At 43.2% G+C, this 27,833-nt stretch overlaps 2 protein-coding genes across 5 annotated transcripts in view; both read left to right on the top strand.

The window, feature by feature from the left end:
* The first annotated feature begins 57 nt into the window (after positions 1 to 57).
* On the top strand, positions 58 to 18,381 carry ano11 (anoctamin 11). Of its 2 annotated transcripts, XM_036131438.1 has the most exons (24): positions 58 to 532; positions 688 to 821; positions 2,384 to 2,510; positions 2,599 to 2,744; positions 2,821 to 2,928; positions 3,721 to 3,857; positions 3,945 to 4,002; positions 4,091 to 4,201; positions 4,285 to 4,450; positions 5,509 to 5,599; positions 6,292 to 6,388; positions 6,485 to 6,628; positions 6,717 to 6,854; positions 8,782 to 8,880; positions 8,977 to 9,079; positions 10,245 to 10,356; positions 10,449 to 10,503; positions 10,621 to 10,718; positions 10,936 to 11,072; positions 13,105 to 13,310; positions 13,397 to 13,533; positions 14,333 to 14,423; positions 14,645 to 14,776; positions 16,822 to 18,381. In XM_036131438.1, exons 2-24 carry the CDS (start codon positions 690 to 692, stop codon positions 16,846 to 16,848), a joined length of 2,652 nt encoding a protein of 883 aa, XP_035987331.1. In that variant the 5' UTR covers positions 58 to 532; positions 688 to 689; the 3' UTR covers positions 16,849 to 18,381. The 2 variants fall into 2 exon arrangements, with proteins under 2 accessions (XP_035987331.1, XP_035987374.1); XM_036131481.1 differs by lacking the exons at positions 58 to 532; positions 688 to 821 and having other exon boundaries at positions 2,403 to 2,510; positions 3,768 to 3,857.
* Positions 18,382 to 22,721: 4,340 nt separating this feature from the next.
* Positions 22,722 to 27,833, top strand: part of arhgef19 (Rho guanine nucleotide exchange factor (GEF) 19) — a 28,721-nt gene continuing 23,609 nt past the window's right edge. The window contains exon 1 of one of the 3 annotated variants that reach the window (XM_012861984.3): positions 22,722 to 22,943. The gene's annotated coding sequence lies outside the window, so the exon portion shown is untranslated. The other 2 variants (XM_036131387.1, XM_021316127.2) reach the window with 2 other exon arrangements.

Below are 27,833 nucleotides of genomic sequence, written 5' to 3'. Positions count from 1 at the left end.
ATAGCAATAAAAGTCGTTTTTTTTTTGTTTTTTTTTGGCATTTTAAGATCATGCCCAGTTTTATACTCACTCTGTGGGGGAAGCACAGGCGTGTAGGGAGGAGCTTTTCTGCTGATGCTCTTGCTTAATAATTTATGTGAATATGTATGTGGACCGACCATAAGAAGGTTATGAGGCTGTTTTTCTTGACAGAGGAATACACAGTAACATACATCTGACAGATGTAGTCAGTCATTGCATAAAGTTAAAGAGAGCTCCGACTCCTCTGCTCCTGACTCTACATTAAATTATTCATGCCTCTGAAATGTGCAGCGTGCATTTCCCCCGCTTGAGATGCAGTAAAGCAGAACGTATGCCATTGCCCCTTTGTTATATCCATTACGGTACTCCACAGCTAATGCAGTAGAGCCATGAAGGTGGGAGGGGAGGGGGGGGGGATGCTTGATAGATGCTGAGATGAAGAGGAGGAAGAGCACAATGGAAGCACAGACTGTTGCAAATCCTCCAGCCTGATTTCCCCCCGGCAGAGAAGGTATCCGTTCATTTACTTGGCTTGCTGTTTCCTTAAGATGCTATTTGTGATTTTTTCCTTCAGAGAAAACAGCACACTTTTATTGCTGCTCAGTTTCATGTGAGTAATGATTATACTGTATCTTTGTTTTTGCAATAAAGTGCATTTTGTTTCAGTTATGATGAAAAAGAGCCGGGAGCTGCGCAGGGGAGACAGAGAAGTCCTCCTGGATGCGGTCGCCGGGGGTGATGCAGATGCCACAGACGGCTACGGCAGTCTGCAGAACGGGGTCTTTCTCCCACCACGATGTGTAAGCAGTTTTTTTTTTCCCCCCACACTTTTCTCACATCTCGTATTTCCTGCAACATGTCTGACATGTGGCCAGTAAGTTACTCTAGCTCTCTGCCTCGTCTCTTCACACTCGAATAACTTCAGACGTTCAGCTGGGAATCTGGATGGTTTTTACCCCGCCTGCGTTTTTCCCCGCTGAAGATGATACCGAGCACATCAGTACGGTGCTGCATATAGAGCCCCTCGCCTAGTAAAAAAGCTCGGGGACTGTTTTCTGCTTCCATGTTTCCGGGCTCATTACTGCAGAGTGCAGGCTTTTATGGTGCAGTGCCTTGCACAAGAGTTTGTGGTTGACGCTCATCAAAAGGGAGGGAACTTTTCACGGGCGAAGCCCAAGATTTTTGATCCTTAAGAGCCGAAACAAAAATGCTCCTGCTCTTTGCTTCTGCAGTGCTTCACTAAAGCGTTCCGACACCTTGGATTTTTTTTCCTCTCCATATTTTTCCCAATGCAGCCACTAACTTAAACGTGTGCATTTTGTAAGGGTATTATTGTGAAAGACTGACACAAAGTAACATGTAATTGTTCATTGGAAGGAAAATGAAGCAAGGGTTTAAAACAATTTACAGCTAAAGATCTAAAAAAGTATGTGGTACCTTTGTATTCAGTCCCGTTTACTCTAATACCTCTAATGAAATCCAGAGCACCCCCCCCCCAAAAAAAAAAAATCTATATCCCAAGCTCTGATCGTCCTATGAAGCACTTTTCAATCCACCATCCAAAAATGGAGGCACAACTGAAAATGGTTAAGCAGCTGAGGGACCAATGGTAACCCTGGAGGAGCTGCAGAGATCGACAGCTCAGGTGGGGAGGATCCATTTAAAGGAGAACTGCTGATCTCCACACATCTGATCTCTGTTGGGGAGCAGTAACAAGAAAATAAGAAGTCCTGTCTGCTATGACCCGTGTAGGGAACACGGCAAACACGTGGAGGAAATTGATCTAGACAGATGAGACCAAAGGTCAATCTGCACTGCATCCACATGGTGAAACACGGTGGTGGCAGCACCATGCTGTGGGATGGGTGGCGCTAAATGCAGGACAGTGCTGGAAGGCATACCTGTCAGAGGCAAAAACAAAAAGCACACTTCCAGCGCTACAGTGGGATGACCCAGGCCAGGTCCGGTCCTAAATCCATTTGAGAATCTGTGGCAAGACTTAGCAGTTGATGTGCACAGGTGCTCTACGTCCAATCTGGCAGAGTTTAGGCTATTTTATTAAGATAAATCAGTAAAAACATCAACCTCTGCTTGGGATATGTCTCTGCAAAGCTGGCAGAGACATTTCCCAAAGTTTTGCTGTTGTAACTACACCAGATGGGACTCTAGAAAATCTAGAAAGGGGAAAACCAGGATTTGTTTTTGTTCCATTTTACAGCCATGCACTTCTTTGTGTTGATCTATCGCATTAAATTGCAGTAACATATGTTGAAGTCTAAGGTTGTAAGCTGTTTAAAAAAAATGACATCACACTGCCAGATACACATTTTCCATATTCGCTAAAGGATGTTGCACCTCTCAGTTCTCAGCCGCAGCTTTGGAGGACGACGTCCACCACGAAGATCCGATTCACATGAGCTGTTTTACAAGAGACAACCAAGCGGCCTCCAAGATGGGGAACTACTTTAGAGATGGAAGAACAAAAATTGGTACGCAAACCAAAATTGGTTTGTATCTCCCGTGGACGTAGACGACCGGCCTTCTGTTAACTTCTTCAAATCTAAATGCGGGTTTCAGATTTTGTGCTGGTGTGGGAGGTCCGATCGCGCAGCAAGCAGCGAGGGAAGGGGAAAAGCAACCGGAGCTGTGAGGAGGCACAGCTGGCAGAGTGGAGGGACAAGTTTGTCCAGAATCTGCAGGGCGCCGGGCTGCTGTTGGAAAAGGTACCGTTGTTTATTTTGACCGTACCCATTCATGTCTTTGAATACCACTTTTTCTCTGGCCACTTTCTTCATTCAGGAGGAAACCGCGAATGAAAAGAAAACCATCCACTTCCTTAAAGTCAGCGTTCCCTGGGATGTGCTGGTTTACTACGCTGAGGAACTTTGCCTCCGAGCTCCACTGCAGGTCAGCCACGCTGTTCATTTTTGGTCAATGTAATCATTTAGTTGTGATAAAAATATTGAACTTATTTTTGGATGCTTCTTTATATGAGCCCCAATTACTATTGAGCGCTCATTCATTTCCTACACATCTGTATAGATCAAACCGGAGGAAAGATAAAACGTTTAATAAAAGCAATGTCTTGCAAAACTATTAATATCACCTTAACTTTTCCACTTTCTTTCATGCTAAAACCACAAGCCTTTGTAATTTTTTATGGTTTTAAATTTTTTTAGAAATGAAAATCATAAAGCGTTGTGAGTCAGTATTTTGTAGAGCTTATTAATTTTTACTGCATTGAGCCGGCACATTTTCTTCCAGCCCAGTATTTAGCTTCATCCGCCCTCCCCTCATCCTCCCTGACGAAGACGAGCATTGCTGCATCATGATGCTGCCACCACCGTGTCAGACTGTGAGGATGATGAGTTGAGGGAAGCGTGCAGTGATAGTTTCCTGTTTATAAGGACGCCTAAACGTTCACTTCCGGCTCTTCTGATCCCATTATTTTCTTTCATACATGTGTTGTGTCCCCCGACAGGATTGTGCCATGCCCCAAAAGACTTCCACAAAGTATTAACTTGACTTTCTGAATACTCACACTTTTCTGGGTTTTATTTGTAGAATGCTTAAAAAAACTGCACAATTGTGCATTACCCAAATACTTTGAATTTGTCGGTTTTAGGAGGCACAATGTGGAAAATGTGAAGTCGGCGTGAATATTTATGCACAGCACTGTAAGTCTCTGCTGACTTCCAGGCCCAGCAGCATCTGGACCTAAACACATCTTCTGTGGTTCTAAAAAGACTCTGCGTACCCAACATAATGGCGGAACCGGTGCCAAACAGGCCTCTGGACTATTACACCTGCGCCTTCCGCAAGTCAAAGATGAACAGGTGAGCTCTGCTCGACGGCAGTGAACCCGAGCGCATCAAGTTCAGGTCCAGTCCCCGTGTGCTCAGAAAGGGATTGCTTCTGTTCAGGTTCCTCGGCTCCGAAGACCGAGACACCTACTTCACTAACACCCAGAGGCACCAGGTTGTAAGTAACGCTCCTGTGATCCCACGGCAGCGCCGATGGTTGGGTTTCCTCCACCTCCTGCAGATGCAGTGTCTGTGTTCCCCTCCAGGTTTATGAGATTCTAGCTCGGACGGTGTACGGCAAAAGGAAGAGGACGGAGGTTGGCGTGGACCGACTGGTGAACGAAGGGGCCTACGCAGCAGCTTATCCTCTGCACGAGGTGAACGGCCGTGATCTGGAACCTGGATCTCAGATGTTGTTCCTCTCTACTCAGCCTCATTTTTTTTGGGGGTCTTCCAACAGGGTCCCTTCAAGCTTCCGAGCCACGAGATCCGCCGTGACGAGCTCAACCAGAGGCAGGTTCTGCACTACTACTGGGCTCGCTGGTGCAAATGGTACAAGTATCAACCACTAGATCACATCAGGGAGTACTTTGGAGAGAAGATCGCCCTCTACTTCGCTTGGCTAGGTGCAAAATCCTACTTGATTATGCAAATGGCCTGAATCATGAAGTCTCACAGCTTGTTTTAAGTTGTTTAGAGAACTTCTTTCAGGGTGAAGAACGTAAACTAAAGTGAAGCAGTTTTAAAGAAATGTTAATGCTAATTCAGTTTTGCTGCAAACTCGCATTGATTCCAAGTGGAAATAACATCCCAACGTTTAGTTAAAGTTCAGCTATTTGAATGTTGCTTTATATCATCTCAATTAAATATCATTGATATGCACAAAGAGACTCAATAGTTAAAACTGCCTCTTTTATTCATTTTGTTGATTGTTTTGTAAAAATTGACTGAAGCACACACACAACAGACGAGATATTTAAACTGGAAATGTGTGAACATTTAGTTTTGCTAAAACTCACAACCTATGGAAATTAATTTGAAATCTTAATACTTTCCTAATCACACATTAGCTCTGCTGTGATCTTACAAAAATAAACACTTTTGTTAAAAATGTGGACATTATTTAGATATTTGAAACTCTATAAAAAAATCAAATTAGTCAATTATCCAGTTTTTTCTCTCACTTCTGACAAACAAAGTCTCAAACACTCAAAATCTAAGAATGAAAGCTGCTGTCATTCATGTCCTGGTGAACCGTAGTCATTATAGATAAAAAAAAAAAAAACTCCTTTAAGAAGGAAAACCATACTTTGCTGAGTTACTGAAAATGTTCAAATAAAACTGCTCCAGCTATCTGGCAGATATTGTTTTCAGAGAATTGTTGTGTTGAGCAAACAGACGGCAGGTTGAAGTGTTTTTCACGGGAGTGGATATCCAACAGGAAGATGGCCAGCGCAGCATCAGCAGGACACACACACACACACACACACACACACACACACACACACACACACACACACACACACACACACACACACACACACACACACACAGACGTGTTACGGACAGTAAAACTGTCAGAAGCGTGTGCAGCAGCGCAGCATTAAGCCTCGCTGCAGCGTTGGACCTGCGCTCACCCCCCCAGCTGAGAGCTGCAGTCTAATGGATCTGTCTGTCCCTGCAGGTTTCTACACAGCCTGGCTGCTGCCGGCTGCCATTGTGGGAACGCTGGTTTTTGTGTCAGGAGTCATGTCCATGGACAGCAACACACCAGCGTGAGTCTGCACTAACAAAACAACTGCAAACAGAGCCGTAGAAAACACAATTCATGCTCGACTGCAGAGCAGAGCAGAGCGGCCTTCTGTTAGAAATGATTAATGGCGGGTTAATTAGCTGAGGTAAGGACACAGCCACAACTTCTGTCAGCAAAGTTTGCTTCATGCACAGAGGTTGGCAGATTTCCTGCTACTCAGGCTGTTCAGAAACCAGATATTTGGCACCAGCACCTAATGCGCAGGTATGAAATTAGTATTGATTCTCTGAGAAAAAAAAAGATACATAAGTATGTTATAGCTTTCCTCTAAGCGATGCTGTGATTTCCAGGAAAATAAACAACTTTCAAATCTTTAACACATCTCTGCAAACTAAACAAGTTTAAGGAAAGGGCAGATTTACCAAATTGCATTTTGTTGAGCACTGCTAACAAAATGCAAACATTTCGTCACACGTCAAGGGATATGTGGTTTTCAGTTTTTAATACCAATAGAAATGTGAATTTGGATTATTTATTCACAAATCCCCTGAATAAAATCCACCCATTTCTTTCGTTTCCACATAACTATCTATAAATAACATACCTGACACGTTCCCCCCTGTATTTGGCGTTTCCGTGCCTGATTCATCAGGTTTTACGAGGCAGAGAGTTCAGAGTTGTAACCAATGTGTGTTTATGTGGCGCTGCCAACAGGGAGGACATCTGCAGCAGCGGTGCAAAGTATCCCATGTGCCCGCTCTGCAAAACGTGTGAGGCCTGGAACATGTCTGACATCTGCACCATGGCTAAGGTAAACTCCTGTTACCCTGATAGCTGTGTAAGCCTGTGTAGAGTCCCAACACCAGCAAGCCCAGAGCTGAGACCCGTTCCTCGCCTCGTGTTACAGCTGGGGTACCTGTTTGACCACCCGGGCACGGTGTTCTTCAGCGTTTTCATGTCCTTCTGGGCCGTGACCTTCCTGGAGTTCTGGAAGCGGAAGATGGCCACTCTGGCTCATCACTGGGACAGCATGGATTTCCACGAGGAGGAGGTTATTTGCCGCGGCCGCGTTTGTTCATACGGTTCCTGCCGATGGGACGACTGTGGCATGAAAAACCCGCCCTGCTGTTCTCTGTCAGGAGCGTCCTCGGCCGGAGTTTGCCGCCATGGCCCCGACTGTGGAGGAGAATCCAGTGACGGGTGTCAAAGAGCCGTACTTTCCAGAGAAGACGAGGCTGTCTCGCATGTTCACTGGCTCCATGGTCATCATTCTGATGGTGAGTCAAAGCTGATGTAGGAACTAACATTAGTGTAAAAATGGTGTTCTGCTCATTTTGCCAGTAAAGTGAGGACTTTGATGGGCTGTGAGGACATTTTTCATCCTCTCTTTTTTCTAGGTTAGGTTTATGACTATGGTATGTATTAGGGGTAGGGTAGGTTCTTTCATTTATTAATATTATATTTCTCATTCTTCACTATTGAAAGAATACAGGTGTGTTGTCCATCTACTCTTATTACTTAAGTTCTGTTGACATCGTCTTTACTCCTGCCATATTTAAAATGTATACTTCATCCCATCGTAGCCGGTTTCTGCAGGACATCTCACTGTTTTTTGAAACGTTTATTTTTGCAACCCTGAGGACAAAAGAAGCTGATGAATGAGAAGCTCTTATACTGAGGAGTGATGTTGGAGTGGAAGTCATTTAGAGTTAGTCATTTCCCCTCAATTTTTTATTATTCAATAATACCAATTGATCCCAATTCTTCTCTATATTAGCCGCACATGTTTTTTTTTTTTTTTTGTAAATCAATTTGAAAACATTTACGTGTTTACTACGAAGCTGCTTTGAAAAAAGGAACAGTTATTGATGGACTTCTATTCATAGAATCAGTTTGTCCTGAAAAAAGTTCCCACCAATAAAAAATATGATGCCTTGCATAAGCCAGGTTGTTATTGTAAATAAGAATGTGTTCTTAATAACTTACCTGGTGAAATACAAATAAATTCATACACCTTAAAAGAACTATAACTGAATAAGTTTTTGTCTAGATAAGAAAAATTATTTTCACACAATGTATTATGAGTTAAAAGAATGTAATTTGATAAGAACAATTGAGTAACTGATTGCGTAATCGAGCGAGTCCAGGCTTGTTTTAGTAGCAATAAGCAGCAAAATGGGCATGTAAGTGTTGACCACTCACATAAGAAAGTATTATTTACCCAAACCATAGCCATTTATGCCATAGGGAATGAAGAAAACTCCCTCGATGAACCCTTATTTCCTCCAGAGGATTGAGCACCAGCTTGATGCGCCTGTTTAGTCCCGTGCATGTCGAGGGTTACTCAGTTGTTCAAGTTGCTGAAGAAAAGTTGTTCAAATTGTGCAAAGGTTCGAAGAAGGATTAGCTTAAAAAATAATATATCAAGGTAATAACATCTCCCAGTGCCCTGTTCAACCTATTATCCAAAAAATAGAAATTACTATGGCACAACTGCAACCCAAACTGACCGGCTGGGCAAGCAGAGCGATACTCAAAGAAGCAGCCAAGCAGTCCATGTTAAGGACAGCGGAGCTGGTCAGGGTTCATAGGAAGGTGGAGGGAACCCAATGCAGGGTGACTCTGGAAGAGAACCTGTTAGAGGCTGGGGAGGAGGGAGAGCTTCCACCAGAACCGCTTTAAACATGCATACAGACATTTATGCGTCTCAACGGACCAATCAAAGTCCAGAGTTAACACTCCCCGTCTAGTCCGACTGAGCGTGAGACAAAGAAGTGCAAGGCTGGTAGAGATTTGCAGCTGCAGTGGCAGCAAAAGGCCGTTCTGCAAAGTATTGAATGGCAATGCACGCATTTTTTATTTTATTATCTGTGAAAATATGTGAAAACCATGAGCTATTTTTCCTCCACCTCATGATTCTTTATTACTTTGTGTTGGTCTGTCACATAAAATCCCAATAAAATACATAGCCACAATCATTTGTGGTTGTAATGTGTCAAATGTGAAAAGGTTGAAGGGGTAAAAATACTTTAGCAAGGCATTAAAACACGTGAAACCCAGAGGTGAAAATAGGAAAAATGTAACTTTTCTATGACACGGGGTAGATGATGATGAGGTCAGCTCTGTGGCTGTGCACCAGCATGGTAGATAAATGCACATCTGAGCATTTTGAACCTTCTCCATTGTAACATTATGTCTCCTCAGCTTTGTGTGGTGATCATCTTCCTGGTGACAGTGGTCATGTGTCGGGGGGTCATCAGCGTGATGATGTACCAAAGCGGGAGCCCTGTGCTGCGTACAGAGGTATGACGGGCTACAGAGAGCATGTCGTATTTATTTGTTCATTTTAAAAAAAAAATATTTCAGTCACCATTAATGCCGAGGTCACTTCCTCCTCAGGCCGGGACTATAGCAAATATCTGCAGCAGCATCGTGAACCTGGGCTTCATCCTGTTCATGGGTCAGATTTATACCGCCTTGGCTGAGCAGCTCACTAAATGGGGTAGGAATCAATGCAAACATAAATACGATGTATTAACATATCAGCATTGTATTTGTTTGTAAGGACGTACTGTAGAAACAGAGGGGTTTCAAATAAGAAAGGACAAGTTCCAGGTTTTTTTTCACTAGGTAATGGCTAACACCATTTTAATTCTTTAAAAGGCTGGATTTGATAGAAACTCATTCAGATCTTTGATCGGGATAATGCTTTCTAATCTTCTCCTCAACTTTGGTCTTTGGTCTTCACTAATGTTCACTGATTTTCTCTAACAAACATCTGACGCCGATATTAAATAACACCCAGGTGGACTCCATTAGCCACAGGTGAAATCTGAATCTACGGAGCCCGGGAGAGCTCACTTTAAGTGATATTTTTTTTCAGGTCGTGATAATTTGTGAGCACGTTTCCTTTAATTGAGCCCTCGGTAGATCGAGATCTCGAATATACTATAACGTGCTCATGTTTACATGTGTCAAGACAATATTGAGTGCACGTTTTACATATTGTGGCCACGTTTAAGTAGATCGTGCACACAATGTTCTATAACCATGTTCACTAAATTATGCCCTCGTTTTAATAAATCGTGCCCTCGTTTGAGTAAATAGTGCACTCGTTTAATAAATTGTGCCTTCGTTTTACTATGCTTAAAATGAGAGCTCAATTTAGTAAAATGAGCTCACACTATAGTAAAATGAGAGCACAGTATAGTAAAAATTGTGCACACGATTTAGTAAAACGAGCACACAATGTAGTAAAACGAGCGCACACTCTCTCAACATGCAAAACATTTTGCGATGACCCCTCTAGGGCTCCGTATGAATCAGATGCCTGCACTGGATTTTATTTAGAGGAACATTCTACAAGGACTTAATACAAATGCTTGCCATCCTGTTCTGGTTTTTATTTGGGAAAGTGTTGAAAATCACAAATGCAGTTTCTTGTTTATCAAAATCATACATTCATTTGTGTTGCTCTTGCACAAAAAAATCCCCCTAAAATACTGAAGTTTGAAAGTGTAACATGACTAAATTTTCACAATCAGCATCAGGCACATTTCTCCCAAGTCGTGTGTGATGATTAAACAGCTTGAGGCGAGCCACGTCCCTCTGAATGCGAGCGCAGCCCGTTGTAGCTTTAACGTAATGTCTTCTTACCCGCGTTACAGAGATGCACAGAACACAAACCCAGCACGACAACGCTTTCACCCTCAAAGTGTTCATCTTCCAGTTTGTCAACTTCTACTCGTCTCCCTTCTACGTGGCTTTCTTTAAGGGAAGGTAAGACACGATCCGCTCACAGGATAGTCCTGTTAAACTGTTGACTCGGCTGGAAATCAAAGCGCTTTGCCTTTTTCTCTCTGTGTGTTCAGGTTTGTGGGCTACCCTACGAACTACGGAACCTTGTTCGGGATGAGAAACGAAGATGTGAGTCCTTTGCTGTAGCGTTTCTGCCATGCGTGCCTCTGTTCTCATGCACATTCTTGAAAAAGCGCCTTCCAATCTTGCTGCATCGAGTTGTTTCTGCATCCTTTTTGATTTCAGTGTGGTCCCGGCGGTTGCCTCATTGAGCTGGCTGAACAACTCTTCATCATAATGGTGGGGAAGCAGCTCATCAACAACATTCAGGAGTTCATTATACCGTATGTTGCCACACATACAAGTGATGCAGCAACATGGCTTTCAGATTAGGCTGAATTTATATAAAACTTGATCTTGTTCATTTACTGTGACCTTGATGGGTTTTTTTAATCATTCTCTTTGTTTTTCCTTATGTCTTCCCTTACATCCAAGCCCACAAATTGATTTTCAAGTTGTTTTCTGCATTTTCTCCCCCCATCTGTTATTGCTTCTCTGCAGTAAAGTAAAAGCCTGGCGGCAGAAGAGAACCTTGGCCACCGTGTTGGGAGATAACGACACAGACGAGCCTCGGCGCTGGGAGGAAGACTACAAGTTGGTACCATGTGGGGGCCTGTTTGAGGAATATCTGGAAATGGGTGACTAAACAGAGCTTGTTCTTTGGATCTACTCAAAGATCAATAAAGGTGTTACTGATACAGTGCCCTGTTTGCTTATTGACACACCTGGTAGAAGCAATGTGTGATACAATATTACAACGAGCTCTGATAGGGATAATTACAAAGAAAATACAGTCAAATAATAAAGTCAAAAAGAACTATGAAGTATGCCTGTTACACAGTAAAAAAAAAAACACAAAGAAACAATACAAAAAATGTAATTATGTAAAAGAATATTTGAGAAACGCAAATAACAAAACCATAACTTGAAACCAAAATTCAAGTAAGACAAAGACTCTTAAGCAGTTTAAAAAAAAGATCCATTGAATCCACAAAATGCAGATAGAGGTGAAAAGAGTTTCAGAGCAACAGCCTCAAAGACCGGCAGCAGTCACTGATCTGTCATATCAGGGTCCTGCTGGTGATATATACATTTAAAAGGTCTAAGATGCATTACTATGAATAGCCTTAAAAGTCACCACCACAACTTTCAACTTGGTTCTGTACTCAGTTGTTAGTTAATGTAGTAAAATCAACAAAAAATAAGAATCAGCTTTAATCAGCAGGCTTAAACGAGAAGTCTGAGTTTGGTTCCACTTTGCTCTCAGTGAAGTGGAACAGAAGTCAGATTCCTTTTTCTAACAGAGGTGCATCTCGAGGAAAAGGTCCAAATCTTTTGGACAACGTGCATATGATCCATACAGCTTTTACCAAGATAGTTAAAAACTGCAATCACAAAAGTCAATGTGTGAGAAGATAAACGCATTAAATTGTTATGAATTACTGCAGGTGAGCCTGATATTCAGCCGGACACAGAGATACGTTTAAAAGGTTTATTGAAAGAATGAATAATGGAGGATGAGGCAGGCAAGCAGTAACGGTCTTGGCTGAATGGGCGGGCAGGCAGGGATGAGGAGGGGACCAGAACAGGCGGTGTGTGCCAGGAGGAACCCGGACCGGCAGGGCAAGCGGCAGGGACTTACGGAGAAACAGGCACACAGGTACTGGCAACTTAGCTTGGCTTAGTTAAATGAGCAGGCAGGCAGCGTCGAACAGGCGATGTGAACCGGGGAACCACCAGAACGGGCAGAGCAACTCACGTGGAAAGAGGCAGAACCGCAACATGCGACACTGGCCACCTTAGCAGAGGAGCACACATAAGCTGGTAGAACTAGGGCCCATCACACTGGGCGATTCAAGGAGAGAGTGAGACGTTCTGGCAGGGGTGAGATGACAGAGGCAGGTATAAATAGGCTCCAGGTTTAAGAGCATCAGAGCATCAAATTGGATTTCCCAGGAAAAAAATATATTTCTGAAAGATAAAAAAGTGTCAAATCAGTGAAAGGTGGGCCAGAAAAGGCTGCTTAACCTCTGAGCGTCTGAAGCAGAACCAAGTGATCCATGCTTATTTAGTGGGGGGAAAAAATCCCTTATTAAGAAATTATTTTTTCACAAAATCATCTGAGTGAACTTGTTAACACTCTTGACAACTCCTAGACAGTAAATGTAACTGAATGCTGTTTTTAAGTTCATCATAATGCCTAGGAGCTTAATAAATAATCAGTGACTTCCTGTTTTCCTGGGGTATAATCATGATGTGACACAGAGGCCTATTTTTCATCCCCACCATTCAAAACAGGAAAGACAATAGAACATGTCATTCAGTTAAGGAAGTCAGATGTTGATCCTCATAAGTTAATAAATGGCTGTAAGAAAATAGCTAATCTCCTACATTTACCCATATCTGGCCAGAACAATAATTGACAAGTTTAAAATCTTAAGTATCAACCATGAGACGGACTGGAGTTTATCTTAGCTCCAAAGCTTGAGGGGGATGTCAGAAACATCCAAAGCTCTCTGTGGCATTGTGAGTTCACTGAGCCGCTTTGACGACCCCTTGTTTTAAGGCTTTTGAAAACATTTTTACCAGGAGAGCCAATAGCTGAGGAGGCCATCAAACGCAATTCATTGCTTGGTTGCTCAACATAAAACTGTCTCCCTTTTCCTCCAGTCCTCCAGTTTGGGTTCATAACAATTTTCGTGGCAGCGTTCCCCCTCGCGCCGCTCTTCGCCCTCCTGAACAACTGGGTGGAGATCCGTCTGGACGCCCACAAGTTTGTGTGCGAGTACCGCCGACCGGTGGCCGAGCGGGCCCAAAACATCGGAGTCTGGTTCAACATATTAGAGGCCTTGTCCCATCTGTCCGTAATTGCCAATGTAAGTAAGATCCGTCAGTCCCTGGTTTAAAGGACGTTCCTTTTGTTATCGCTAAAAACGAAACTATGTTGTGTTTATTTTCTCAGGCTTTTCTAATCGCCTTCACATCAGATTTTCTACCACGCTTGCTCTACCAGTACAAGTTCAGTAATGATCTCAACGGATATGTTAACTTCACCTTGGCCTATGCACCCCTCAACTACACTGACTACCCCAGGTGCAGGTATGATGGCGGCGCATTTCAATTTTACAGTCAAAGCTTCGAAAAGACAGTGCGAATGAAGGAATTCTGAATGATTTCTACACTTTGGTGTGTTTTATAATAATATACGAGTGAGCTCAGTATTTTCTTTTTGTTCAATAATTTAATGTGCGCCCTGTATTAGCAGCTAAGGTAAGAAATAGGGTGGGTCTGGTTGTCTAGCAGTGTCAGGGGCAAATCTTCATCATAAAAGCTGGAAAAGTAAAATATTTTTTTCTGTTTCGCATTTGAATTAATAGTTTTTCGGTCATATTTTCAGATATAATGACACCTTACATGGGCAGAAACTTGAAGGGGCTCACTCAATACTCACTTACCTTTATACCTGATTAGATATTTGGAGATTATCTGAAGAACCCCCCACTTTGGTATTTCACGACCCATGGATCTGGGGATTTTAGACGTATCTAAAATCAAGGGTTAGACTTAAACATGCTAATGTGTTGTTGCTACAGTTATAACATGGGATGTAATTTGTTTTAATCTTCACAGCTAAGGAACAATGTTCTTTGATAAGACCAATAATTACTGAGTCTGTTTAATGTAAACGACTGAACCAGATCTTGCCAGGTCTGTGTTTAACTGGATTTCTGTACATTTAAAACAGTTTCATTTTTGTTTTCTTGAAACCCCTGGCTTGACCAGTAGGGGGTAGCGTTTGTTACCTTCCAACTTTGTTGTGAGCTCACGCTCTGCTGCTGTTGCACGCCTAACATACGATTACACACGCTCTGCATTATTGCTGCTTTATTTATTTTAGATACAAGGCATTCAGAGACAACGATGGATCGTACACACTCTTCTACTGGGAGCTCCTTGCTGTCCGACTTGGTTTCATAATTGCCTTTGAGGTATAAAGGGCGACACTTAAATACCACTAATGTTTAGTTTAGAACTGTACTTTTTCCAGTGGCATCACACTGCTCCTGTTCATCGGTCTTGTGAAATACACCTTTGATTACTCAGATTACTCCCAGTATTTATCTAGCAATGGTGAGTGCAGGGGAAAGAACTGTTTAACTATTCTTCAGTGTAAATGCAATCACCTTGTTGTCTTCTTTTGTCACCACAGCATGTTGTGTTTTTTGTTCTGCGAGCCATTGACTGGATCGTACCGGACGTCCCGGAGTCTTTGGAGCTGAAGATCAAGAGGGAGCGATACCTGGCCAAGCAAGCGCTGGCTGAAAACCAGGAGGCGTTGTTGGTAAGTTGAGGTCAAGGAGCCACCCATCACTGTTTGAGCACCTGCAGCTCAGGACAGTGAAAGGATGGATGTCACACGCACACACACACACAGGCACACACACACACACACACACACATAGGCATGCACAAAGGTCGACTGTTCCTTTAGAGATGAAACTAACATCTGATATTGTTCTGATTGGGTACTTCACCGCTCGTCTAGTAGAGTTAATTGAACAACATTTTCAACAGGGTCAACGTTGGCCGCTTTAGTTAGTCCAATCCAAAATCTGAGTGTCAATCTGCTTTATTCATTACAAAACCAAGTTTCAATGGTGTTTGGGCTCATTGTCCAGGTTTCAATCATCCAGCTGTTTTTTCTTCTCTCCTTCCTCCATTATTCTATCCACCTTGTGTGATCTACCTGTACCACTGGCAGCAAAACAGTCCCACAGCATGAGGATACCATCACCGTGCTTGACACGCTGTACAGTCTTCTTAGATTTGAAAGCATCATTATGGCCGCTCCTAACACATTTTAACATCTGACCATAAAAACCCGAAGGTATTTGGCTCATCCAAATTTCAGGCGAGCTTGCAGACGTAGATTTTGGAAGTGCTGATCAGTACTACAGCTGGACGATATAGAAAAAAAGCAAATCGATGGAATAGAAATCATATTGATCGATATCAATAATTATCAACAGATCAAATTCAAAACATATAGTTTAAGTGCAGCCCTGGCCATTTTATGCTGTTGCTTAGTGACCTATGTTTAGATAAAGAACACACAAACCCTGGTTTCAAAATCAACCCTTTATTCAACTAACTTTTTTTTATCAAAACTGCAAGTAAAAAAAAAAGAAGAAGAAAGAACATGTGCTCTCTGAACTCTTTGAAGGGGGCGGAGCTTGGTAACGGAGAGTTCCTGGGTCTGCGTTGTGATTGGTTGGGAGGATGTAATGACTGTAATATTAACTTACGTGATAGGCTAGAATGCAAAAAGAAGGAAAACTGTTATTCTATTGAACTTTTTATTGACCCTTTTTTTCTATCATGGATATACGTCTATCGATCGATATATATTGTTATTGAATTATCGTCCAGCCCTAATCAGTACCTTCTTCGTCCATAGTTATGCAAAACTGGCTTTGTTGTGGACAGTGGCACTGGCGTTGCACAGGTTTGCAGTTCATGACAATCAATTTCCTTTCTTCTCAGGTTGACAGTTTGGTTCAGTTCTTAAGACTTTGGAAAAGTGCAGACACATCCATCTAAAGTGCACTTAGCTATCGTTATTTGATCTGACACACTTGGAATGTGCAGCTATTTAGAAATTGCTCCAATAGACTTCTCTGAATGTCCCCCGTCACTTCTAGTATTGATTGATCCGATCCGTTTTGTCAAACAAATGGGTTTTGTGCTGGCCAGGAGAAACCCCGGCTGCAGTCAGCCACGGTCGCCAGTAAGTAAATATAAATGCAGGCAGCTGATTTTAAAGATGTACGGTCAATAACCATTCCACCCTGGAAGACGAACTCTACAGACACATTATTTAAAGGTTGGAATTACCCGGATATTTAAGTCCATGGTGACTGAAACGACGGTAATCACCTGTCCACAAATGGAAGTCATGCTAACCTCTTTAAATGTTATCATACTGCATCAGCTTGAGAGCAACTCTGACCTCAAACAATGTTACACAATCTCTTTATTAATGAGCTTTAGAGGTGTTTCTGTGAACTTTGGCCAGGGCTAGATGAGCTGCTTTCTTATTTCCAGCCTTTGCATCACACCGGGTTGAACCTATACTCACCGCGGCTTTGTGCCTGACACATTTCCACAGAGAGGAACATTTTCCAACGTTTCCCATGCGCTGACCTCTCCGTTTTTAAATGATAGTGTCTATTAGAGGTGTTAACAGTTAGAGGTTGCAGCATCATAGGCAAGATAACCTGTGCCAGCATTTCTCACCCTTCACCGAGCAGCTAATGTAACAGAACTAACGCTCTCCTGTCTCCATTCTTTTCATGTCTAAACCTAATTACGCTGCCCCTCTTGAAGCAAGCGACGCGTCCCTTGGAATCATGAATCAGGACCGAAAAGGAATGCTGGGCGGAAATTTTCGAGGAAGACGCTCCTTTGCATCTGGGGGAATCCTTTTCTTTCATCATTTGAAAGTCAAAAGCTAGCTGCAGAAGAGACTGACGTTTATTTCCTTCATGCTGCTGCACGCATACTGAAACAAAGACACATCAGCTTACCGCCTTTTTCACCAGGAGCATTTTGCCTTCACTCGGTTGATATGTGAGCTATATTTTATGCTGACCTTTTCCTTTTGGAGCAAGGCATTTATTTGTCAAGCATGAGGAATATTAAAGCTCTGTCTGAAGATTAGCCCTTTTATGACTACCAGCAGCCTGCAGCATGTGTTGTCAGCGCAGAAGTGTACAGTGCCTTGCAAAAGTATTTACCGTTTTCACATTTTGTCACATTACAACCCCAAACTTCAATGTGCTTTATAGGGATTTTGTGTGTCAGAAAAACACATAGCAGTGTTTAACTTTAAAAATTGTATATAGTATATTTCTGGCATTTTTCTTACGAATAAAAACCCAAACAGCGTGGCCTGCACTTTTTTTTTCAGCCCCCTTTACTCTCACGCCACTAAAAAACAAAATAAAGCTTTTAGATCTACATGGATGAAGGCCAAAAAGTTGTTAAAGGCGATCTATTATGCTTCCTTTAAAGCATTGAGGATAGGTTCAGGGGCTACACAAAACTTCTTCATTACATTTTTTGCACAAAATCATTCCCAGATAATGCGATAATGAGATTTCACCTCCCCAGTTTCACCTATTTTGAGCTCCTTTCACAGTGAGCTGTTTTAGGGCTGTCAATTTTATGCAAATAAGCTGTGAACTGGCTGCGCTCCCCAACTCAGTGTGTACTCTCCCACTACATACACGTGAAAGTGGCTGCAAACAGATGCACAATAGGGTACAACGGCACATCTTTGACCCTCAGTCAGACCCAGAAACTGAAGAAGTGGAGCTTCTGAGTGGTAAGCATCCTTTTCCTGCAGGGTTTCCTCAGAGAGAGTCCAAGGGCTACTTTGAAAGCCACGTTTCCCCATGGGATGCCTCCGTGATTTTCAATGCAAATCAGCTTTTTGCTAATGGCTAGTTGTGTGTAGACCCTCCTGTTGTTATATCTTCCCAACTGTCTGTGTTTTTATAAAGTGTCCATTTGTGTGAGATAGTTCTAGGAGGCATTTTGGTTGTTTTAGGACTGAGAAGACAATAAGATGCTAACATCCCTATGGGACTTTGAATGCAAATTAGCATCATGCTGACCGTTTGTTGTTTGGGTCTTTTCAGCTGTAGTTAGGTGTAAGGCAATTGTAGGCACATTTTTTTGACATGTATTAGTGCCAACGTTAAGTTGTGTATGTGATTCAATCCAATAATAATTATAACAACAATGTAAGATGTGTTAAATTCTTTCATTACAGTTTTACTTTGCATGGATTGCTAGGTGAGGGGCCAGGCTCGGCTGGGGATGCTAGGCAGTGTTGCCAGGTCTGCTTCTTATCAGCGACTTTGGGCTTGTTTTTTTTTTTTTTTTTTTCGGTAGTCGCTTGTAAATTTTGTGAGTTGCAGGCTGCGTTTTTTTGGCTCGTTTTTTAAAGTGAAGTTGCTTATTTGGGTTATAAAATACACAACCATAAGCAAGAGCTATGCAGACTGCAGGGTCGCAGGATGAACTGGCTAAACACCCCCCCCCCCCCCCAACACACACACACACACACACACACACACATGCACCACACCCTCTATGTTTTGCATTCAAGTTGAGTTATTTTGCAAGAATGAATGGGGGGAAAAGTCTCTAGATGTGACTTTATTATTTTTACAGGATGGGGGGTGGGAGTAACCACGTGTTACTTTCCGTCCATTTCCCTGTTTTACACTGTTTTGTGTTGGTTTATCACATAAAAGTCCAATAAAAATGCCTTGACATCTGTGGTCTGACGTCTCAAAATGTGAAGCAGATCCATCATTACGAGTACGTCTGCCAGGCACTCTTCATTAGCATTAATTACAAGCTGTAGTTTGGGCCAAACCAAAACATTTTTTTCCTGAACACAGTGGGAGGAGTTTTGTCTAAAAGGATCCTTCGGGTGAAAAACTGACTCCACTTCAGTCGGCAACACCAGCTCTCTGTTAATCATTTGTAGTCTTTAACCTCAAGCAGAGATAACCCCAATTTTTTCTCACACTTGAAAATGCCTCGGCGGAGACATGAAAGACAAATAAACGACTGACTTCATGGGCTCAGCCCCGCCGCTTTAAATCAGAGCTGTTTACTCTCACTGCGTCCCTTCAGGTCAAAGTCTGCCTTCCATTTGTTGCTGGCTAATACTGTAAGGTTGCAGAGAACGCACAAGCTGTATTTTTTTTTTTTCACATTTCTTGTTAATTTTTAAACGACTGATTGTGTGATGTGTTGTGTTTTCCCTCCTCAGTCATAAGCATGTCAGATTTTTCTACCTGAATGTTCTGCACAGTATTTGTATGAAATCTTATACAGTATTAATGTACAGTGCTGTAAACAGAAGTGGGTAATGGTTTTATTTTTGAGTTTAAAAAAAAGATAGATATATTAGGTTTTTTTGCCATTTTAGACCAAGATAAATCTTTGCTGAACGCAGCATGCTGCTCAGTGTGGATTTGTGTGATCCCCGTGTCTCCACTGACAGATATAATGCTGCAGGGATGAACGATCCCCTTGATCATCTCCGAACCATCAACCATCTCCATTTTTTTTTCTCTCTCTCCCAGTGCTCTAACCTTCTCTGCTCTGCAGGGATATATGAAGAAGATCCCGATATATTAGGAGTCAGAAACAGACAGGCGTTCGTTAATGATTTCTCTCCTCCCTCTCACACTATCCACCAGTGGCTACGGCCCTCGGGCAACTTCTGACTTTTGTTTGATCCCGTCTTCTCCACCCTACCCTTTTTTCACCCATTTCTCCTTTCCCTCTTGGTTTTTTTTTTCTTTTTCACTCCCTCCCATTTAATTCCTACATTCATATCTGTTTTTAATCCCCTCTTCATCTCCGCCCGTCCTCCCTCGTTGCCACGTTCATCTCCCGGATTGTTGTGATTGCTGCGCGTTCCTCTGCCATGGCCTGCAGGAAGAGTGAGTTAGTACATGTCAGCGAGCACAGGTATGCGCCGTGGACACCGGCTGGATCGCTACACCGCCTGCCAGAGCGAGGAGGCAAACGCTTGCATGCAGGAGCTGCAGATCAGCCCCGAAGGGATAAAAAAAAAAGAAAGAGGAGAAAAAAAAACGTAGTATAGCCTACACAGCATAAAATACTTAAGCACACAAAAGGCTGCTTCAATGCATTCTTTCTGGTCTCAAACGCATTGTAGCTGCAACAATTAGTTTCACAGTGTGCTACTGCTTTTTATTTGACTGAAATCAGCTGAATCTGCCACTAGCTTCACGTTATGTGTTGCAGGTTTATTTTTACAGGCGTTTTTGCTCTCCAGCAAAAACACAAAACAATTAGAGCATCCAGGCAGCGCTGCAGTGAAAACTGCTGTCCTGAGTTAACCCCATCTCTCTCTCTCACACACACTCACACACACACACACACACACACACACACACACACACACACACACACACACACACACACACACACACACACACACGCTTTATCTTTAATAAGTGATCACGGTTGACGCAGCAGTGAGCGCTCTAAAATAGACGAGAGTTGAAGCAACCCTTGGCAGCTCCTTCCTGTCACCACCTCACTGGCTGACATTTGGAAGATGCTGCACACTGGTGGGTGCAGTTGGGGGGGGGCTGTGCTTGCTGCTGGGCAAGAGGAGGAGGCGTGAAAATCATTGTTGCACAAGTTTTCATCTTGTCAATCTGTTTGGGTAAACATCTGCTCTCTCAGTCAAACAGCGCACAAGAAAAGGCCACGGCGAGCGCGGAGGCCGGTGCAGCTGTGACGTAATGTGTGACGAGCGTTTCGCCACGCTACTTTTCTCCAATACCTGTAAATAAAATCAAGTCCATGAGATCGAAACTGAACCTTTTCGGACAACGTGTCCAATAAAGTTTGTGACAGAGGACTAACGTCACACTTCATCTTGAAAGACATGCCACCACCATGCCACATGGCGGTGGCAGCATCATGCTGCGGGCGCTTTCTACTCAGCAGGAACATAATTGACGGGGAGGTCGATGGAGCTAAATACGGGACAAATTAATTTGAATTATTGTCCCAAGTTTGTCCACTTTGTTTAAAATGTGTTCATAGGTGTTTTCTGTACTGCTGACTGTGTTTGATTTTTATTACTGCACTATTGTGTTTTTGTGTTATTGAATAAATAAGCACATCATGCGCATTGTACAACCCAGAGTCAAATTCTTCGTGTGCGTGCATGTACCTGGCAAATAAAGCTGATTGTATGTGATAGACCAATATACAGTAGCACATAACAGTGAAGTGTTAGAAAAATGAAAAAGGTTTTCAAAACAATTTTTCACATCAGAATTTCCAAACTTGTCCAGACTCAGGTTTACAGTTTTGGGTCCTTTAAGTTAATTTTTAAAAGAGTAATAAAAAAACTTCATTGTGAATATGTGGCAGGTTTTTCTACAATGTTCAGGCTTTTAAAAAAAAAGCAACATGGAAACACCTCAAACAAACAGAACGGAAGAGAACAGAAAGAAGCAAGGAATAAAAAAGAAGAGAATTACAGAAGGGAAGGAGGAAAGAAGAAGAAAAAATGTAAGAGAGTAAGGACATGAGGAAGAACAGAATGGACGGAAAGAAGGCAGGAGTTAGGGGAAGAAAAGGAGGGAAGATACCGGAAGAACAGGAAGAAATAAGGACAAACAAAAGGTAGGAAGGAGAAGCCAAGGAAGGAAGGAGAAAAGGTAAGATGGAGAAAAGGACACAAGGAATTAAAGAAAAAAGGAAAGAATGATAAAAAGATAGAAAGACACGCGGAAAGAAGTCCAGCCCATATGCTTTAGACTGCTGAACTGCTGAAGCCACAAATGGACTCAGTACCACATTCGTATATTGCACGGTTCTAATAATACTCACCTGTACACTGTGAAATCGCACACTGTCTATTTCCCCTGCATTGTTAACATTTCAATTGCTTACATAAATTACTGCTGCACCTTAGTTTGTTCTGTATATGCACAGAACGAACTTTCGTTCCGTGCATACACAGAACGAAAGTTGTCTAAGTCTAAGTCTAAGAAGGAAACAACTCTTAGATAAGGAGATAGGTAATAGAGTATGGAAATACAGATACTTTCCCAGACTCTATTTTCTTCTTCCAGACTTCTCCAGAAGTGTAAAATACGGAAATCAAATCCCAAACTTCCACAGACTGAACAGGAATCGTGAAATCCGAAGAGTGTGGCATGAATTTATATCCACCTTTAATCTTACACATCTAAATAAAATGCAGTGCTGTCCCAGTGAAAATGGCAGCTTTAGGCAGCAGCATTAAAAAAAATTGTCCCTGAATTCCAGGAGTAAGAAAACTTGTACTTGCATTCCCCCCCCTTAACGTCCGGTGACCGAGTCTGTTTGTCCCTCTCCTTTCCTCCTCCTTTCTGTGTCAGGGCAGGTGCTGAAATGAGACACTAAATTACTATTAGAGGAAGGGCAGGAGAAAGGGAGGAGAATAAGAGAAAAAGGAGAGCTCTTCCCAACAGTAGCAGAGAGAGAGAGAGAGAGAGAGCGAGAGAGAGAAGGAGGGTGGGAGGGTAAAGGAGAAGAGAAGCTCAGAGAGTGGATCGTCTTTATAAGTAGCTATGAGAGCAGCAAGTGGGCATTGTTTTTAACCTGTTTTCAGATTTATTTTTTTTGTTTAAGGAACAAAAAGAGCAAAAGGAACAAACTGAAGAGAAGCCAAGAAAAAGGGGGACGGTTTTGAAAAGTCTGCTGCGATTAGAAAGCAAGCCGAGTGCAGGGAGGGGAGGAGGGAAGCCGAGAGGAACTCAAGGCAGCAATGGATTGCAGAGCGGCTCAGCCTGACCCTGGGATGGCCTGGATTCACACGCTGCTGCTGCCGCTGCTGCTGCTGCTGGCCACCGTCCAGCGCACGCTCTAAGGCTGCGAACGCCTGCGAGGTACGGTACCAGTCGCCCGTCCAACAACAAGCCGAGGAAACGACTCGACTGTGTAGCCCCTTCCCAGCACAGGTCATCTGAGCACTTTGTAGCAAGAGAGCGAAAGGTGAGCCGTGCTGTCTGGCTGAGGGGGCAAGGCTGTGCTTTCTTTTGTCCGTTTGCTGGAAATAAAGCTGCGCAGCTCAGCGGCCGGCCTGCAAACCGAGGGAGGAATTTCTGATTTGCATTTGGAATAATGAAATAAAGCTCCTCTGATGCACGGGGGCACAATGCTACATCTCTACAGATGCAGCAGAAGGCTGCAGAAGGCTGCAGAGAGCCAACTATCCAGCTCAAGTAGACGCATGTTTGGCACCTGAGAGATTATCAGCTTCTCTATTCATGTATTCCCTTTGAAGACGCTGTTGCTTCTTGCATCGGTAATGTTTCTAGCGGCTCCTTAGGCAGTGAGCCTTTTAAATGCGATGGTTCCAGCGCAGCGGTGAGTCGCTGCCGAGCGAGGCAGGTAAGTGCATGTCTGGAATATGTTAGATGAAGGGTTGTTGGGAACTGTGCGTGGCCAAAGGTTGGCGCTCGCTTCTCCTCTGCGGAGTGCGTTGAAGGGTAGGACCAAGGTACCTACACTCCCGGCGGCACCAGGTAGAGCATGCCCCCCCTCCTGCCAGGGCTTCAAAATGTGTGAATCCATGGTGGATCATCCCTTCACTTACATTGTCATTTAATGGCCATGTGCATCACCTGCAGCTGCCTTCATTGCTGAAACCCTGGCAGGGAGCAGGCGAGCTGAGGTGAGGCTGCGTCTCTGTCTGCCCTCCTGATGACTAAGTGCTCTGTCATGTGAGGCGCCCTGCTGCCGTGCGTGTACAGATAGTTTGGTGGTAAATATTTTGGCTGGCGCACAACAAGGTGGCTGTGGGTGTCTGGACGGCCTGCTTTACTACCCGACTGCACAATCTGCATGTTGGGTAAATGTGTACCAGCACAAGGTGGGGGGACCTTGAACTGTTTAACTGGTGTTTATTACAGGCAGGAGATCCTCAGCGCCATCGTTAGACGTTGATGACCTTTTGCCTCGCCGTTATCGCCGCGAGAAAGAGATCAGAGCCAAAAAATCAAAATCCTTTAGCCGGGAACGTATTTCTCCCTTATAGGCCTGCAGCTTAGATCTTATTTCTTCAGGCATGCCTGCTCGCATAACACTCAGACGCAAAGCGTTATTGCCCTCCCCCTCCCCCCTCCCCCCCCCCCCCCCACCTCTGTCTGAGGAGCACCTGCCCCATCACCTGCCACTCAGACGGTGGCTGTCTGAGCATGCACCTATGCGTCTGCGTGTGCATATGAAAGTAGACGGTGTGTGCTGAACATGACCTCCGTTCCATCGAACTAAAGCGGCGCTCAGACGCTCCCTCCGTGTTCCACGTTCACCTCATACCTCGCGTTCCGAACGTTTTCGTGCGTTTAATCGGACGTTCAGGGTTTTTCTTGGTATAAAGCTGAAAAGTACGCATGCATTTGCCTTCAGCCTGAAAGTCAACACTTTTCCAGTGTTTAGTGGGATGTCCACCAGCCTAAGCTCAGTCAGACGGGATGGAGAGAGTCTCAGAGCTTCAGTTTTGGAGTCTTACCATGAATTGTCAATGGACCGAGGTCTGAACTTTGACTGGGCCATTCGAACAAAGAAATACACACGCTTGAGTTTGAACCATTTCGCCGTGACTGGTTGCATGTTTCCAGCTGGAAGGTGAACCTCCAACCCTGTCTCCATTGTTTTTGCGGCCTCCAACGGGTTCCCTTCCATGATTGGCCTGTAGTTCACCTTCATCCATCTTCCCATGAACAGTTTCCATGTTGTTGCTTGAGAAAACCATCTCCACAGCGCAATACTGCCATCACTGTGTTTCGTAGGGTGTGTTAGGAATAATTGTGTGTTAGTTTTTTAACTCATGGTGTTATGCATGCATGAAAAAAGTTCCATGATCTCATGGAGGCACCTTCTGTGTTTGCTGTGCTCCCAACACGTTTTACCGTAAAAAGGATTTCTAATCTCTTTCTTTCTAAAGCAGCTTTGTTTTAGACAGTCTCAGGCCTCTCTGGTGAAGGCCTGAATTGTGGGATGTGTTACCGACAGTTCCCTCCTGAGCTGTGAATCTCTGCAGCTCCTCCAGATTTGACAAAGACCTCTGGGCTGCTTCTCTGATTTTTCCTTTCCCTCCCAACCGGTCAGATGTCCAAATCTCACACCCAACACTGCTTTAAACCTTTCAACAACTTTATCTTTTAAGTGTGTTCCTTTGTTTTTCGCTAATGTTCTCCTACAAATTGCTCTAGGCCCTATAGGGCTTACTCTGACTTTGAATTGGACATTAGATTTCACCAAGGGGTATCAGGGTAAAGGAAGGTGCTGTGCTCTTGTTCTATTTTGCAAAACATTTGAAACAAAGCTATCCTCGATGTTTTCCACTTAATTATTTTTCTTTGAAACTAAGTTAGAACCATTGCACATGACTGACTTAGAGAAACCAGGCAATTAAATGCGAGTGCCACGGTTATTTTAAAGAAACTCTGTCACTTTCTCGCCATTTTGGCTGGAGGCCCAGATACCAGCAGCTTTAATGGTCCATAATAGCAGCTTTTGCTCCTGCGCGTGCATAGTTTCGGTGTTTTCTTGCCTCCTGTCTCAGCTTAGCGTTCAGTTTCAGAGGAATGAGCATGCCGAGTCATCCGTCATCAGTGTGTCAGAGGGTCTCATCTGTGATGGTAGCTGGACGTGAACTTGTCATGAAGCCAGGACTGTAAAGCAGACCACCTACTGAGTTAAGAACCTCATGCATTCAGGTAGTAATTATTAAACCATGTAACAGATGTAGATAAGTTTGCTCTCCAAGACAAGCGGGCAGCCTTATCTTCTCGAAGGAAAGCCTTTTGGCATGTTCCAGGCAGAAGTTTTCATTCTGCTCCTCAGATGATTGTTTGCACCATGCATAAAGGCTAAAACCGTCCGGATCTAGACATTTGAGCCTGCGGTCATGTACGTCGTGGACAGCTCTGCACACCTGTCTGGCTCCACAGCCCCGAGGTTATTTCACATTGAGCCTTGGCCAATTTTAATGCAGTGTGTGTGTGTTGCACATTTTTTACACTCATGCAAGATAAGACATTTCTGTTTTTGGAGGTTGATTAATTAATTTTTCAACAGAATATTTATCTCTAGATCTCTTTGCTCATCTAATTAAAAAAAAAAAAAGCAAAATAGTCATTGCTGTAATCTCAAACCCCCATAAGCTCTTTTTTTTCTGTCCCTTTAAACCCATGTGGTGCTCTAAAAGTCACAACTGCAGTCCTGATGCGGTTTCCAGTCAGTCATAACTTCAGCCTTCGGCTAAACAGGAATTATATGCCAACTGGTCTTTAGTTAGGTGTTCAGATTTACCCATTCACATTTCAGAAAAGCACGCGACTTGTCCACGCATGTCCAGACAATAAAAGGTGGAAAAGGGGGAGGTGTTGATCCACAGGAGCTAAACAGTGAAGCATAGAGTTAGAAAATGGTAATGAATACAGGGAGCGAGAGTTAAGACCTGAGCGGATAAATGCAGGAGATGCACCAGTGCTTCTGTGGAAAGTAGGTCAGATTTTGGAAGCATCTGCTGTGCAGGACCGGATTGGAACCAGGGTTCTGCTGTGACTGACGGTCTGAGCCCCGTTTTTTAACAGGTCTCAATCAGAACAAAAATTAGGTGCTTTGAGGTCTAACCGTATATATGCAGCTTGTGGAAATAAGAGATGAGAAGTTTCGACTACGGAAATTAGATTTTTTTCCCCCTCCATATAGAACATTTAGTTTTCAAGAATTTGTAACTAGTTTGTCTGTGTTTTGGATTTTAACATAACCCAGATAACCTGAGGAAATACAAAAGTTTTGAAATGCTGGGAATCAAGGGAACAAAAGCTCACAGATCTTGCCCTGATGTGAAAAGTAATTTTCAACTAAACCTAATAAATGGCTTTTGTCATTCGTGGCAGCAACAGTGATCAGCGCACGTTTGCAACAACATTCTTTCATACCTCCGCTCCAGCTCCTCATCCCAGGATTGTTTTAATTGAGCCACACTGGAGGGATTAGAGCAGGAACAGCCTGATTTATTCTGCTGGACATTACGGCAGTGTCCAGAGCTTCACTAGGCAATCGCTAGATTACTCTGTTTTTTGGGGGTTTTTTGCCTTTTTTTTAAGAAGCAGCACAGGTCGCTGTTGGGTTTGAATCCTGAGTGTACAAGTGCCCAACCCTACAGGGGTGAGTGGGTACAGACGACGGATGGATGGACAGATCATTTTTGACTCGCTGGTGTGCTTTGGATCATTAGCTACGCTTACTGTAATCGGAATAAACAGCCAGTTGGACTAAAAAAGCCAGTCAGAATATTCTTATTTGATTCGGCAGGATCAGAATGAATTTGTAATCTGACTGAGACGGGTGATTTATGCTGACTGACAGTCCGACCAGCATGCATGTTAACACTTGTCATATCGGAAGTACTCTTGTGTGTTTTTTAGGGAAATTTGATAACTCTGTGCAGGGCCTGCAACAAATTTGCTAACCTTTTTACTTAAAAAAACCAAAAAGATTAGAGTCTGTACATCCATATCAGGTTCAGTACCAAAATTATCTCCAACTAGACCTGATTATGAAAAAAAAATATCCCAGTTCTGCCAAATAATCTACAAAAATAAAAAAACTGTACATCAACTAAATTCCTCCTCTGGCTGCCTCAACAGCTTTCTTTCAGAAAGTTTTGCCTGTCATAATGTCAATACAATACATTTTGTCAGGTTTATTCCCCCAGGCCCTGTAAACAGCATTTATTAAACTGCAATTGAAAAAGAACAATT

The sequence above is a fragment of the Fundulus heteroclitus genome, chromosome 1 (assembly GCF_011125445.2).
Source record: "Fundulus heteroclitus isolate FHET01 chromosome 1, MU-UCD_Fhet_4.1, whole genome shotgun sequence".
Lineage (NCBI taxonomy): Eukaryota > Metazoa > Chordata > Actinopteri > Cyprinodontiformes > Fundulidae > Fundulus > Fundulus heteroclitus.
This window is presented reverse-complemented; position numbering and strand designations above follow the sequence as displayed.